Genomic DNA, 15743 nt, shown 5'->3' with positions numbered 1-15743 from the left:
TGTTGTTTTAATGTACATCTAAACTTCTGATTACCTTCTGTGTAATCAGAAATAAAATGAATTTGCTCTTTACCTGTACAGGTTTTATTGACAAAAGAGTGCAGAACCCCCTTCACCATGATGCATTTCAGTGTCATTATTAGAACATGAATGCATACATCTGGTATGAGGTTAGAGCTTCCAGTCATCCTATCTTCCTTATTTCCTGCTTAGGTGCAGATCAACACATCAATGCTGTCTTGCTTAACAAACTAAAGTTTGCTTATATTCCTCTACATGTAGCAAGAACACTAATTTCTCAATTTTTTTTTCTCTTTCATTTAGTTGATTTGTGCATATTTACTAACCTTCTCCTCTCCTCTGGGTCTTCATGACTTGAATGACACATTTCACTAAAGCGGGACACAAAGAAGTCATAACTCCGGTGGTAGGAAGCTGTGTCTTCTTCAATATTGGCAAACTTCACAAACTAAGACAAAATTCACAAAAACACATACATTGAAAATACCCTGTAATGAACAAATATTAATATAGTACTACAAAATTATGCTAACTGGCAAATCTATTTATGTCTGATACGCATGCTGGCTGTGCAAAGTGGAAGGCAATCACTAATGTTTAGGTTTATAAATCATACTAAATCAATGTTACTACATACAGACTTGGTGAAGCATGGTCATCTCTGCATACTATTAACGTTAATAGTGGGTAAGGATTGAAATCTACTGGTTTTACTTGCATGCTGTGAGTGGATTATGTGAAAATCCTGCTCTGCTTATTTGTTGACTGCTTCTGGCAACACTTTGCAACAAGATGTGCTTTATAATGACATAACCACACGGTATATAGAAAGACCTGAGAAATATCCAAGTACTGTTAAATGTATTTGAATGTTAGACAATTTATCATAGTAATGCCCTCTGTAGTTTCCTATTGATCTTATAACTGACTCTTAAATATATGATTTACAATAGATAATAACTAGACAACCCTAAATTATGTTTAAAGCAGTAATTTATACTCATGTGTAGTAATGTGGAGTTACTCCACAGCTGGTGTAGTTTGGTCAAGAATGTGAAGCCAATGTGACCAAAGAAAGCCAGCCATGGTTAAACATGATTTACCCATGTCTGAGCTTAAGTTCTTGTGGTGTTCAATGATATCCAATTAAAAAGGACATTTCTTTTGTTTCTTAAATAAGACTATTGCATCAAGGAACTACTGTTCTGTTCCATCACCTATCACAGACTGTACTGCACAAGGGCAACTTACAGTTGTACATGAATACACATATATAAATGCTAACAGTATATCAGCACTATATGAGAAGTTGTGTGCGTGTGTGTGTGTGTGTGTGTGTGTGTGTGTGTGTGTGTGTGTGTGTGTGTGTGTGTGTGCGTGTGTGCGTGTGTGTGTGTGTGTGTGTGTGTGTGTGTGTGTGTGTGTGTGTGTGTGTGTGTGTGTGTGTGTGTGTGCGTGTGTGCGTGTGTGTGTGTGTGTGTGTGTGTGTGTGTGTGTGTGTGTGTGTGTGCGTGTGTGTGTGTGTGTGTGTTTTGTAAGGAGGCCTATAATCATCAGTATCATCAATATGAAGCTTAATGGGGATGTTTTCATTTTAAGGCCATATACATGCTATAAACTGCAGCTGCTTAAAGTAGACATTGTCTCAAGACCAGGCCATATATTGATGAGTTCCACCAAAGAGCAAACTCAAACTGCAAGTTAAAGTTATAAAAGCACATTTTAACTTTAATGTTGCAAGCCCCTCCTGTAGTTCCATTGCTCTCAAACAAATAGAAAACTTAGATAAAGTATCGCTTGTTGACTGGTACATAATGCATATGTGGTTATTGAACTGATACTAATCTGTGCTCATTACTGCTATCCAATAGTGATTACAAACTAAACTAATGTCTTTCGGCTTTTCCCGGTTAGGGGTCACCACAGTGGAACTCCGGTCTGCTAATGATTGGCAGTGGATTTTTACGGTGCTGAGGTGCCAGCCCGACACCCAACCTTCAAAGAAGGCACACCCATTTATGCACGCACCTACATGCATGTCTTTAAATGTCACTTGACTGCGGGGAGGACATGCAGACTCCACACAGAAGGTGCTCCAGCCGAGAAACGAACTGGAAAACCTCTTGCTGTGAGGCAACAACGTTAACTGCTGCACAACCGTGGCCTAATATCCATTAGTGATTAAAAAGAATAAGAAAATATCCACATAAATACATTCTTCTTCTCTACTCTTGTCTTTTTAAACTGATAGGCTGAAGTGGTTTTCTGACCACCAGTTAGCTGAGAGTGGATTATGTGAAAATCCTGCTTTGCTTATTTGTTGACTGCTACGGACAACTCTTTGTAAAACGTTGACTTGAACTATACTGGGGCATTCTACAACAATACTATACACTATACACACACACATATATATATGTATATACATATATATGTATGTATATATATATATATATATATATATATATATATATATATATATATATACGGTCCCTATTGGATCAACAAAAAAACAAAATGTCGAATGACTTAGAAGTCAAAAATTCCATTCTTCGTAATTGCCATTGATAGTGCAATCTCAAAGTTGGAATATATAATTGGCGGGGGATGTGGGTGGGGAGGGCACAGCCCCAACAATAGCAATTTAGATTTCCTGCATTTATGCTCAAATGAGCATTCGAGATTTTTAAAGTTTCGTCTATATATATATATATATATATATATATATATATATATATATATATATATATATATATATATTTTGCAGGAATGGGAAATGTGTATAAGCTATGGACCTTGCTAAATTGGATCACATTATAGTATGCCTTATACTCAAAAATCTGCAATGTTCACTCTTGGTCAGACACGACTGATCCTTCAAGCAATGAAAAGAAGCTAATCCTTTTTCTCCAGTGTATTTCTTGGCTCATATTGGATGGTCAGTCAACTCATTTCTCTCCACAACTATTGTCTTTCAGAATTCCCTGATCTAACATATGTGTCAGGTATCTCCGTAATTTGAAAGCAGACCCCCAAACATTATCCTTCTTCAGAACCTTGTACAACCACTTTAGGCTTGTGAATGTAATTGATAGGTTATACCATCCTTCATATAGGTCAGTCGACTATTCTACACCAGCTTATTGTCCATTGGGTGTCAGCAATTTTACAGTCTAGCCATGGCCAAAACAAAGGATTATTTGATTTAATGTGAGACCTTGGCTTAGTACAAAGGCACTTGCACAGGTGCCCAATTCTGATACTCTGAAACCCAACTTTGAAGGGGAATTACACAATACATACTTGAACCGTCTTCTTTTACTGTCTAGAATAAACTGTGACAATAATTTGCTGATCTCTCTTAAGAGTTTTTTTTCAGGAAATAGGTGACCATTCTGTAAAAGAGTAAACTGATTAAGCAGCAAATATTTAGACTGACACTATTCTTCCCAGTAGTGAAAACCTTAACTTTTTCCAGCTATATTAACACACACATCTTATTCCACAACCTTCAAATGTCGATCCCTGTCAAATTACCTGTCTTCTAATGGAGGCTATCTTGGTTTTGAAGCCGACCACTTAATGTAAGGTCAGCCACCTTTCAGCTTGCATGTTTCTTACTGCTGCATTAGCCAGAAAGATTTCTGCTTTATCCTTGTTAGCCAAAAAGCCTTCTATCATGGTATACTGATCTAAGGCATTTGTTACTATCAGAACATCTGACTAAGGATTCCTTGTTAGAATGACATTTATCAACAAAAAGTAGCATTTTTGTTACAGCCCCATAAATCAACCAGCCTGCGTACATCTCTGTATAATTTAACAGTCTATTAGGCTGTGATCTATTCATTACAAATATGAGCTTGTAGCATCGTATATAATGCTTTAACTGCTTATATAAAAACCTTTGGGAATCCTACTGCATTACACGTCTTCCATACAAATTCCCACTAAATTGTAAAAAAGACCTTTTCAAAATGAACCATTATGTGCAGGGCCAGCTCTATGACATTCCTCACTCTTATATAAAATAAGTCGTCATCAGTGCTATGTGATGCACACTTCATCTTCCCAAAACAACCTCAGCCTTTTACTCTCCTATGGTTCAAAACATTGTAGCAGTGGGATTGCTATGGTGTCTCTTAAAAGATGAGAAAGCTCAGCATTTAAGCCAACTGGTCTGGTGCTTTTCCTATCAGAGTAAGTGTAAATGTGTGCTTTTACTTAGAAGTGGGGGCGCCCAATGAATCCCTCAGAAGAGGCAACAGGACAGGGAGACCACAGTGGACAAAAACATTGCTGTTGTGGCCATCCACTTTGTATCCTTTGTCTTTTCTCACAATACTACACTATAATATGTTGCAAATGCTTCACTAATATCCTTAAAAGTTCTTTATTTAGTTTTACCAGCACCAGACAGAATAGCCAACATATTAGTTTGGCACTTCCCTTGTTTTAACCTAAACACCAATTTCCCCTAAATGGTTCATTTACTCCCAAACTCTCACTGCAATCCTTTCTAAGCAAAAATGGTTTCTTCCTTATAGCACGCTATAAAGTCTGATATGTTGATACTTGTATTAATTGGGTCTATATTATATTGTTGAAATAGCATTACAGCGAATGCCATTTCGACGACAAATATAGAGCGAAATCCCAAAACACTGAAACCCCAGGTCACCGATATTTTTTCCTAGGGAAAAAAATTGGTAGACTAACAAGACACAATGCACCAGTAAAAACATTTCAAACTGGGGGGCTTTGCACCCCACACCCGCCAATGTGGGTTCTGTGACTCCCACACCCCCCTACCTAAATATACCAAGTCCAAGATCGCACTACAGTGGGGTAAAAACAATGTCACGGCTCAGGCCAAGTGACTTTTTTTCCCTAGGAAAGAAATCATTGACCTGAGCTTTCGCCATTTTGGGATTTTGCTCTATATGTGTCATCGAAATGGCATTCACTGTAATGCCATTTCACCAATATAATATAGACCCATATTAATTAACCTGTGATTTGCATTTGAGCTTGGTTCTGACATATTATCTTATAACTCCTCAACAAAACTCCCTTTCTCAGCAAATTATGTTTCCATTTACTTATAAAGCTGAACTTGTGCTTCTCTGTGTAAATTTTGCAACTATAATTTCAACAATTCCCACCATATCATAGCAGGCATTGAGTGAGATGGATTCAGGTAACAAAAGTGAGCAACTGCAGTTATAACTTGTTCTCTATGTTTAAGTATCTTTAATATGAGAGGTTCCATCCTCCAGGAATTTCCTTTTGTGCCATCTTACACTAAGTAACAACTCTAGGGACACTGCAGCATGGTCAGTGAGTCAGGAATCTACAACTTGGAAGCACTTAATCAGTTCTGCAGAGACTAACTAGTAATCAAAATGGATAGTGTTAGATGAGAGAAGGTAAATGTAAAACCATTGTTGTCCAAGTGAATGGATCTCCAGAGATCTCATAACGCTAGGTCCTTCATACGTCACCTTACTATTCTTGGAGATTTTAAATTCCATTCTGGTCTGGATACCACACTATTCCTAACATTCTCAAACATAAACACAGCATCCATGGGACCAGACAACATCCCAGGCTGCGTTTTATATGAACTTCAGAACGAACTGGCTCCCCACTTAAGCAACATGTTCAATAATAGCCTTGCATCAGGCTTTGTGCCCACTGAATGGCGCACAGCAACAGTTATCCCACTCCACAAAGGGGGCGCCACCACTTATCCAGGGAACTATCGACCTATTAGCCTGACAAGCCTGGTCTGCAAGGCCATGGAACATATCATCATGGAACTCATAAACAAAGACATTGGTAATCTCCAAACTCTGGATCCCACCAAGTTCAGTTTTGTGAGAGGCAGATCATGCCTGCTGAACCTGATCGACTTCTTTGAGGCAGTCACCAAAACCGTAGATGAGAGTAAGGTGGTTCACACAGCCTATCTTGACCTCGCCAAGGCTTTCGACACCATCCCCCATTCTGTAATTATAGCTAAACTCACTAAACTAGGTATAAATCCCTACGTCACAAGATGGGTTGCCAACTGGCTCACTGACAGAACCCACACTGTAAAAGTTGCAGACTCCAAATCTGACCTCAAAACAGTGACAAGTGGAGTACCACAGGGTTCCGTCCTGGGACCTCTCCTGTTTGGTATCTACTTCTCTGAAGTACAGGCTAACACAGAAGGCCTCTGGCTAATGAAGTTCACAGATGACTGCAAACTAGGAGCCATAGTCAAGTCCCCAAATGATGTGGACATCCTACAGAAGGGCCTCACTGAGACAGATGCCTGGTGTCAGAGCCATGGCCTCAAGCTCAATGCCAAAAAGTGCAGTGTCATCCCCTTTGGTAAAAACTCTGTACCCATGAACTACCACATAGGCAGCAATCTACTTAACACCGAATGTGTGATAAGAGACCTTGGGACCCATGTGGACAGTAGTCTATCCTTTGATAGTCACATCGCCACAGCAGTCAGGAAGTCCTTCTACGTGGCACACCTCATCATAAAAGGGTTCTCATCGAGGAAAAAAGAAGTCATTGTTCCCCTCTACTCGACACTCATTAGACCCATTATAGAGTAAAACGCCCCTTTTGGAATGTACCTCACAAGACATATGCAGCAGCTGGAAAGGCCACAGAAGTACCTCATAAAGAGGATTACTAGCCTCAAACAAATGCCCTACACTGACCGCCTCAAAAAACTCCAGCTTTACTCCATAGCATATTGCCTACACTGAGGTGATCTCTGCCTAACATATAAAGCTATGTCAAACCCAGAGCTGTTGAATATGCTACACCTAAAGAAATCCCAGTCCCTCTGAGCTACATGCTCTAGGGACCTAAACCTTGTCACCACAATAAACAGGACATGCTGGAGGGATAGAATCCTGTCCCAGAGACTTCCCATACTCTAGAACAGGCTACCCATCTATGTCAAGCAAAGTTCTTCATTAGCACTCTTCAAGAAAAATCTTGATGAGTGGATGGGAAATAGGAAATACACCCCAGGGATCACTTCTGTGTCTCTACTCGACAGTGGCACAGGAAAATAACTTTCTTAGGTGGCGTAAGCTAGGGAACCTTGTTGGCTAGGCTTACATAGGCCCTTGGGCCGATAGCCTAGTACCTACCTATGAACCTATGAACTGCACTAAACCCCTTGTCAGTTATTAGATATTTTATGTCATCCTATACCTGTTGTGCCAGACTTCTGAAAAATGTAATAGAGAGAGACTGTCAATGCTGTAACTGTAGATCTTCCCTATAACCACATTTCACATCTATGTTTATGAGCATGTCTGTATTATCCATTCCCCTTCCATGATCTCATATATGTTGTAATCCCATCCTAGATAGTGGGCCTGCTTACATGGACTGTTTGTGCACAAATCATTCCAGCTATATCTAAAAATTCTACCACTTTTTTTCTTAAGGTTACATTCTCAGTCACATAACAACTCTTCAATGATTTACATTTGCATTGTTTATTTATTTATTTATTATTTACTTATTGCATTTATTTACCGGGAAAGTCCACTGGGCCTAAAAGAGCCCATTTTCAGTGGAGGCCCGGAGAGAAAAGCTCCAACAAGAACATAGCTGCAGAAAAAATTACACATTAATTGGTACAGAAGTAGAAACATTGTTACACATAGTGATTACAGTAATATATACAGAATATATATATATAAAACCAGGCATTTAGTTGCTTTGATTATAGTAATATATGTATAATATATAAATAAAAGCAAAAATTTAGCTGGTCTGATTACAGTAATATCTACAGAACATATATATATATATATATATATATATATATATATATATACATAAAAGCAGGAATTTAGTTGGTTGCCAGATGAATTCAATCAGAGAGGTATAAACAAAGATTTATTAATCAGCATTACTGGACTAGTATCAACAAGTGATGAAAAAATAATAATTATGGAGAAAATATCATCAGTCAGCAGTAGCAAAAAGCACAGGAGTTTAGTTATCATATAAGGAGAAGGAAGAGGTTAGGTTATAAAGCAGGTACATAGAACAGGAAGAGTTGAGATGATTTTGCACTATTTGTTTGAAGGTGGTGGTGCTGCCTGTGTTTCTTATACAAGGTAGAAGTGAGTTCTATGGTTTGGCGATGGTGAAGGAGTAGAGGAGTTGACCAGCAGGTAAGGTGGGCTTTTCTACTTTTAGAAGTAGATGATTTTCAGATCTTAGTTGCCTGCTGGGTTGGTATTTATCAAGTAGTGTCGAGACAGCAGGACAGTCTGTGGGTCTGTAGATTATTTTGTGTGCTGTAGTTAGTTGGGTGAATGAGAGATGGTGGGGGAGTTCCAGCAATCCTAATTGTTTCAGTGAGTTACAGTGCTGGGATGAGAATTTGGCTTTGGTGGCAAATTTGGTTATTCTGTTGTAGCACATATCAAGTTTGGATTTTGTAGAATTTTGGTTATTAGTGAGGAGAGGGGAGAAACGAAGGAGAGAAGGTAATAAAAAGGCGGTTGCAAGGGTCTGTCTAGTAGAGAGGCTAAAAAAGTGTTGGTGCCTATAGAGCATCCAAGCGTTTGGTGTGTTTTTCTGATATTATTGTTTATGTGTAAGTCAAAGTTAAGGATTTTGTCTATAATAATGCCTAGTAGTTTAGTGTGTGATTTTTTTTTTTTTAATCTAGGGAAGTGGTTTTCTTAGGGGTAAAAGGTACTAGTTTATTTTTTTCTGATTTAGGGCAAGATGATTGTTAAGCATCCAAGTTTCATTAGAGGTGATGACATTCTGGGTGATTTGCTGGAGTTCAGAGCTGGAAATTGCATTGCATATTATTGTAGAGTCACCAGCCTACTGGATTACTGAGCACTGTGGGAGAGTGGAGTGAAAGTGTTTAATAAAGATACTAAATAAGAGAGGACCAAGTGTGGAGCCTTGGGGTACCCCTGTGGAAGTACTGATGAGGGGAGAGTAAGATTGTTGCCATTTGGTGGATTGTTGCATATTGAAGAGATAGCTATTGAACCATTGTAGGGTAGGTGGGGAAATGTGGAGGGTGGATAGTTTAGAGAGGAGGCTGGTATGGGAAATGGTATCAAAAGCTTTGGAGACATTGAGGAAAAGAGAAGCAATTTTGCCAGAATCCCATGCCTGGTTAACTGTATCAAGGAAGGAGAGGAGGGCAGTAGTGGTGCTGTGTCCTGGTCTGAAACCACACTGAGTGGGTGAAAGAATCTGGTTTTCAAGCAGGTGGTTGAAGAGTTGGACATGGATGAATTTTTCTAGTATTTTAGAGAGGGGTGAGAGAATTGCTATGGGCTGAACGTTTGTGGTGTCTGTGTTGGTGCCACCTTTGTGTAATGGGAGAATGAATGCTTTTTTCCAGATGTCTGGGACAAGGGAGTCTTTAATTGATCTGTTAATGAGTATGCTGATGGGATAAGCTATAGAGTTTGCACCTAGCTGCAGGAAGTGTGTGGGTAGATTGTCAGGGGCCAGAGTACAGGATTTTATCTTAAGTAAAAGTTTTTTACTGTGACGGTGGGTATGTGAAAGAATTTTAGGTTGAAGTCGAGGGTAGGATTGTTTTCTGGCATGATTTGGTCATCATTTGTCTTGGTGGTAGTAGTGTTAACTGTAATAATGGTGGTGGTTAGGTTAGCTATGGTGTTAATGAAGTAGGAATTGAAGAGGGTGTCAACTTCATCAGAGGCTTTGTGTGGGTCAGGGGATGGGTTGCTTTGAGAGCCTGCCTGTAATAGTTGGTCAATGGAGGACCAGACTTTTTTGGGATTATTTTTATGCTGTATTTGAGTACAAAGCTGAGGTCTCTTTATATTTATGAATAAATAATCATCAAGCGGAGTAATATAGACGGAACGTATACAATGATCTGCAGTTAGGCAAAATGATGAAAAGTAGTTCCATGTTGTAATGGTTAGTGCTATGGACTCTGACACCAGCAATCCCAGTTCAAGTCTCAGTAGAGTCTCCTTTTTTATGGATTAGTGGTGGGGTTGCCTTAATGGTCTAAACTCATAAATATAAGTTACAGGGTTTGATTCTGACCTCTGGTATTTACTAAGCTTGTAATAGTCTAGTATTTACTTATGATCATATGAAACCTGTAAGATATATATATATATATATATATATATATATATATATATATATATATATATATATATATATATATATATATATATATATATATATATATATATATATATATATATATATACACACATATACATACACATATATATATATATATATATATATATATATATATATATATATATATATATATATATATATATATACATGAGTTTACTTTATATGATCAAACTTTCAAATGATCAACTTTCATATGGCTGAGACCATATGATCGAACATTTAAAAGTTTGAACATCTTAAAAAAAAGTAAAACAAAAAAAAAAAAACTAAACATTTCTAGCAGGGGGCAAGCCACTCTGCACCCCCCACACCCCAGCTATTTAAATATACTAACTATGAGATCGTACTACATTACAGAAAAGTACAGAAAAGGTAAGTCTTTCCATTCCGCACTGTATGGACATCTCTGTTCTGACTGCTGGAACTTTTAAAAGTTCGATCATATGGTCTCAGCCATATGAAAGTCAAGTTTTTTTAAATTTTGATGATCTGAAGGGGGGCATTATATATATGAACCTAGTAATAATCTAGTATTTACTTATGATCATATAAACCCTGTGACTGTGAAATTTAGACTGTGTTGTGAAAGAAGTGTGAATGGTAATAGCACCGCACCCCTCTAAATTAAATTTGCCAGCAAGAACAAACAGAAAAAAACATGGATAAACCAGATTCTTCAGTACGTAATACATCAACATTTCTTTATAGATAGCCCATGGAATATATACAAATGACACTTTAAGAACATACAAACTGTGGAACACCCACTAACTTTTTACTTTTTTACTTTTTTAAAAAGTCTTTACTGATGCATTCATACCTTTAAAGCAACCCCCACTAGCTGTAGACATGAGTTTTCCATACTTTATGTGCCCATCAGTTGATTGTTCTTTGAAATATTTTGCAGTCACCCTAATGTTGAGGACATCAAGCTGTTTAATATGCTGAGATTGTTCACATAATGGCCAAACTAACCACTTATGCTATAAAAGGTAATGTAGGCTGAAAACAAAGCCAAGTTCTGGAGCCTTTGTCTGTCAGCAATGATTCATTATGGGGTACATTCACAGAATATGTGAGAACACTCACAGCCAAAGGTTCTGTATGGACAAAAGAAGATGGAAGTCATACAATCATCCTTCTTCCAAAGGACAAGCTACAGACAGTAGGTAAGGAATCTGTTATACTAGTGAAATGTGCAATAAGCTACAGACAGTAGGGAAGGAATCTGTTATACTTAAGTTGATACTAGTGAACTGTACAACAAGCTACAGGCAGTAGGGAAGGAATTTGTTATACTTGAGTTGATACTAGTGAAATGTGCAATAAGCTACAGACAGTAGGGAAGGAATCTGTTATACTTAAGTTGATACTAGTGAACTGTACAACAAGCTACAGGCAGTAGGGAAGGAATATGTTATACTTAAGCTGATACTAGTGAAATGTGCAATAAGCTACAGGCAGTAGGGAAGGAATCTGTTATACTTAAGCTGATACTAGTGAAATGTGCAATAAGCTACAGGCAGTAGTAAAGAAATCTGTTATACTTAAGTTGATACTAGTGAACTGTACAACAAGCTACAGGCAGTAGTAAAGGAATCTGTTATACTTAAGTTGATACTAGTGAACTGTACAACAAGCTACAGGCAGTAGGTAAGGAATCTGTTATACTTAAGTTGATACTAGTGAAATGTGCAATAAGCTACATACAGTAGGTAAGGAATCTGTTATACTTAAGTTGATACTAGTGAACTGTACAACAAGCTACAGGCAATAGGTAAGGAATCTGTTATACTTAAGTTGATACTAGTGAAATGTGCAATAAGCTACATACAGTAGGTAAGGAATCTGTTATACTTAAGTTGATACTAGTGAACTGCACAAGCTACAGGCAGTAGGGAAGGAATTTGTTATGCTTGAGTTGATACTAGTGAAATGTGTAATAAGCTACAGGCAGTAGGGAAGGAATCTGTTATACGTAAGTTGATACTAGTGAAACGTGCAAGAAGCTACAGACAGTAGGTAAGGAATCTGTTATACTAGTGAAATGTACAGTAAGCTACAGGCAGTAGGGAAGGAATCTGTTATACTTAAGTTGATACTAGTGAACTGTACAAAAAGCTACAGGCAGTAGGGAAGGAATCTGTTATACTAGTGAACTGTACAAAAAGCTACAGGCAGTAGGGAAGGAATCTGTTATACATAAGTTGATACTAGTGAAACGTGCAAGAAGCTACAGACAGTAGGTAAGGAATCTGTTATACTAGTGAACTGTACAAAAAGCTACAGGCAGTAGGGAAGGAATCTGTTATACTTAAGTTGATACTAGTGAACTGTACAAAAAGCTACAGGCAGTAGGGAAGGAATCTGTTATACTTAAGTTGATACTAGTGAATTGTGCAACTAGGTAGCCTGCATTGTTGACTATTCTGTTCTGAGGTTAAAAAAAAGTGATGCATATACTTCTATAAGTTTTAATGGAGTTGGGTAGGGTTTACTCACAAAGGTCTTACATACAGGTATGACAGATACATATCAAAACTGCTATTGGGCCTAGTAAGACATTGCAAGGAATGTATGAACTACTGCTTCTGTGCTGCAGTGGTACAGTATAATTATATTCTTCAGGTTATGTGCAGGATACCAGGGGACAATGGCCAATGAGACACGTATGTGACCCATGCTCTCACGCATGATAGTGTTCTGGGATTTCACCATCTAAGATGTTGTTTAGGGATAGTATAAGATTTAGGTCAGGATGAGAGAGAAGAATCATGTGATTCCTACAGGGGGACAACTGGAACTGAAATAAGCTGCTACATCAGTTAGAAGCTTTGGGAGGCAAAATACATCATCACAGTCCAGGAGCACAGCACTAAGGATGGTTGTGTTTGAAGCAGTACTAGTACTGAAGTAGCTTAGAACTAAAGCATTTCACAGCTATGTCTCTCCCTTGTACATTCATGGTACAAGCACACTGAGAAGACAATGACATGTATTTTAACTTTTAGCTTCTTTGTTTACACTTCTTATGTTTTTACAGAATAAGTAGACTGGACCTCATATCCTTTCTCACCGCAGCCCAAGCTCACTCTAGATTATAGTACATTAAGAACTAAGTGCAGAGACACATTTCATCTCATAGCCCAATATATTAAATCATTAGACAAATGTCCTGATCCAGAGCTCAGATAAATTACTGCAACAGTTACAAGGTTTTGCAGCCAGATGACACAGAGTGACAGGTCTAGGGTATTACAGAAGAATGCCAATGAAGCTGAAATGTAAGGTGTATAAAACTGTGGTGCGACCAGTACTACTGTATGGTACAGAAACCTGGGCAGTAAAGGTAGAGCTGTTCAGGAAGCTAGAGGTGATGGAAATTAAGTGCCTGAGAAGGGTTGTAGGATGCACACTGTGGGACAGATGAAGAAATGAGGACATAAGAGCAGAATCCAAAGTAGCTCCATTTGCAGAAAAGACCAGAGAGAACAGATTACAGTGGTTCAAGCACATGTGCAGAAAAGCAGAAGACAATCTGGTGAAGAAGATTTGGGACAGACAGAAAGAAGGTAAGAGGAAATGAGGGCATCCATCAAAGACACGGATAGATTGCGCGAGTGAAGATCTGCGACAGTCAGGTATGAGTGTCGAGGAAGGCAGTTGTGTGGCATTGAATCGAGACAGAGATGTTGACAGTTGACACAACACCCTGACTCCATGTAGAAAATCGGAAAAAAGGGAGTTGATAATGATGATGATTAATGATTACAAGGTTTTAAGTAAGGGGTGCAGCCAAAGCCCAGAAGTATAGCACTTAAGAAGTGCATGCCTCAAATGGAAAGGGAACCTAGACCCCCCACTTTACTATTCTGACTGGTCTGGCACTGATTGAAGCAGCTGAGAATGTGCAATCCATTTTCAAGTAACATATTTCCCTCTTTCATACATGATACAAACACAGACTAACCAATGAAAACAGGGGAAGCATAATTGCATATTTTTATTTGATTAGATTTGACTACTTGCATAGTTAGAAGGTAATTGAACTGGTCCCGAGTCCCTTTATCCTTCTTAGCCCACGCTTACTGTGCAGCACATACAGAATTAACTTCAGGAGCACCTTCTTCTAGCCCAGCACAATGCATAAAGTAATATAACACTGCGGAGAAAGGACAGCATGCATTAATATGATCTCTGAGCCAGGACTCACATGAACTGCCATATCAGTTAGAAGTTTTAGGAATCAAGAGAGGTGACTAAAGTACAGAAGTACAGTATGTGTGTTTCAGCAAGGAAACAAAGCTATACTATCCAGATCCCCGTCTCAGCTACTCTATCATAATGATATCAGACCACAGATAACTAACTCACTTTTTATGAAGCAACATCCCTCACTCATACATATGTGATACTCACAGACAGACAACCGAGTCAAAACATATGCATTTGTCTTTTATTTACTGGGCTATTTCCACTAGACATATGGCCATTTCAGTGGAGACCCCCTCCCATATGCAATGTAGCATAAATGAGTAGCAAACTATACACAAGTACATACAGCTTAAGGCAAAAACTCACAAAAAATATGATACCATTGTATTGCACACATATAGCTTAACATAGGATCATAGGAAGTTACTAGGCTATTGGCCCTGAGACCGTTATAAGCCTAGCCAAGAGTTTAGCCCATGTATAGACAAATCAGCACCCGATGCCCCTGTTCAGCAGGGACATGGGTGGAATCCCAGGGATGTATTTTCTAGTTCCCATCCAGTTATCCAGGTTGCACTTAAAAGGTGTAAGCAGGTACTCAGCTTGACATGGAGAGGAAGTCTATTCCACAGATGGGGGTGTGTCTGGGTCACAAATCTGTCCTGCCAAGTCCTATTGATGTCACAGACCAAGTTGAGGCCGTGTGTGTGGGTTAATTGAGTGGAGCTTGACTTACAAATATGCAGCAGTCCCATCAAGGCGGGGTCCGAGATCACCTTGTATGCCAGACAGAGGTCAGCTCTGAGAAGTCTGTATTAAACAGAGTAGAAGGATAGGGCTTTTAGGCTATCTGTGTATGGCAGATTTTGAGGCCCTGGATTCTCCTGGTGAGGAGCCTCTGTGGTCTCTCCAGTTGCTGCATGTGCTTTGTGAGATACATGGTGAATGGGGCTTTGTACTCAATAATGGGCCTTATAAGGGAAGAATACGTGGATATTATGACCTCCTTGTCCCTGGATGAGATACCCTTACTTATGAGGTGGGTCTTGTAGAAAGCTTTCCATACAATGGAAGCAACATGGTGGACAAAAGTTAGGTTTCTATCAATCTGTGTGTCCAAATCCCTCACGACTGTGTGCTTAGGATGTTATTAATGTAATAATTTGTGGGGACATCACTCTCCCCAAAGGGGACGATGATGCATTTTTTTGTATTCAGCTTGAAGCCATGTTTCTGGCACCAGTCATTTGTTTGGGTGAGACCCTCTCGGAGGATGTCCACTTCACTTGGGGAATTTATAACAGTAC

General features: G+C 38.8%; 1 protein-coding gene across 1 annotated transcript in view; it reads right to left on the bottom strand.

Moving 5' to 3' along the window:
• Nucleotides 1-15743, bottom strand: part of EFR3B (EFR3 homolog B) — a 2101782-nt gene that overhangs the window by 946609 nt on the left and 1139430 nt on the right. Inside the window, exon 5 of the mRNA XM_044062396.1 lies at nucleotides 348-469. Within this exon, the coding sequence (XP_043918331.1) occupies nucleotides 348-469 (122 nt within the window). The remainder of the gene's footprint in view (nucleotides 1-347; nucleotides 470-15743) is intronic.

Source organism: Protopterus annectens, chromosome 2.part1 (assembly GCF_019279795.1).
Source record: "Protopterus annectens isolate FY-2018-M chromosome 2.part1, PAN1.0, whole genome shotgun sequence".
In the NCBI taxonomy this organism is placed as follows: domain Eukaryota; kingdom Metazoa; phylum Chordata; order Ceratodontiformes; family Protopteridae; genus Protopterus; species Protopterus annectens.
The sequence above is the reverse complement of the archived record's forward strand: the minus strand, read 5'-3'. Positions and strand labels throughout refer to the sequence as shown.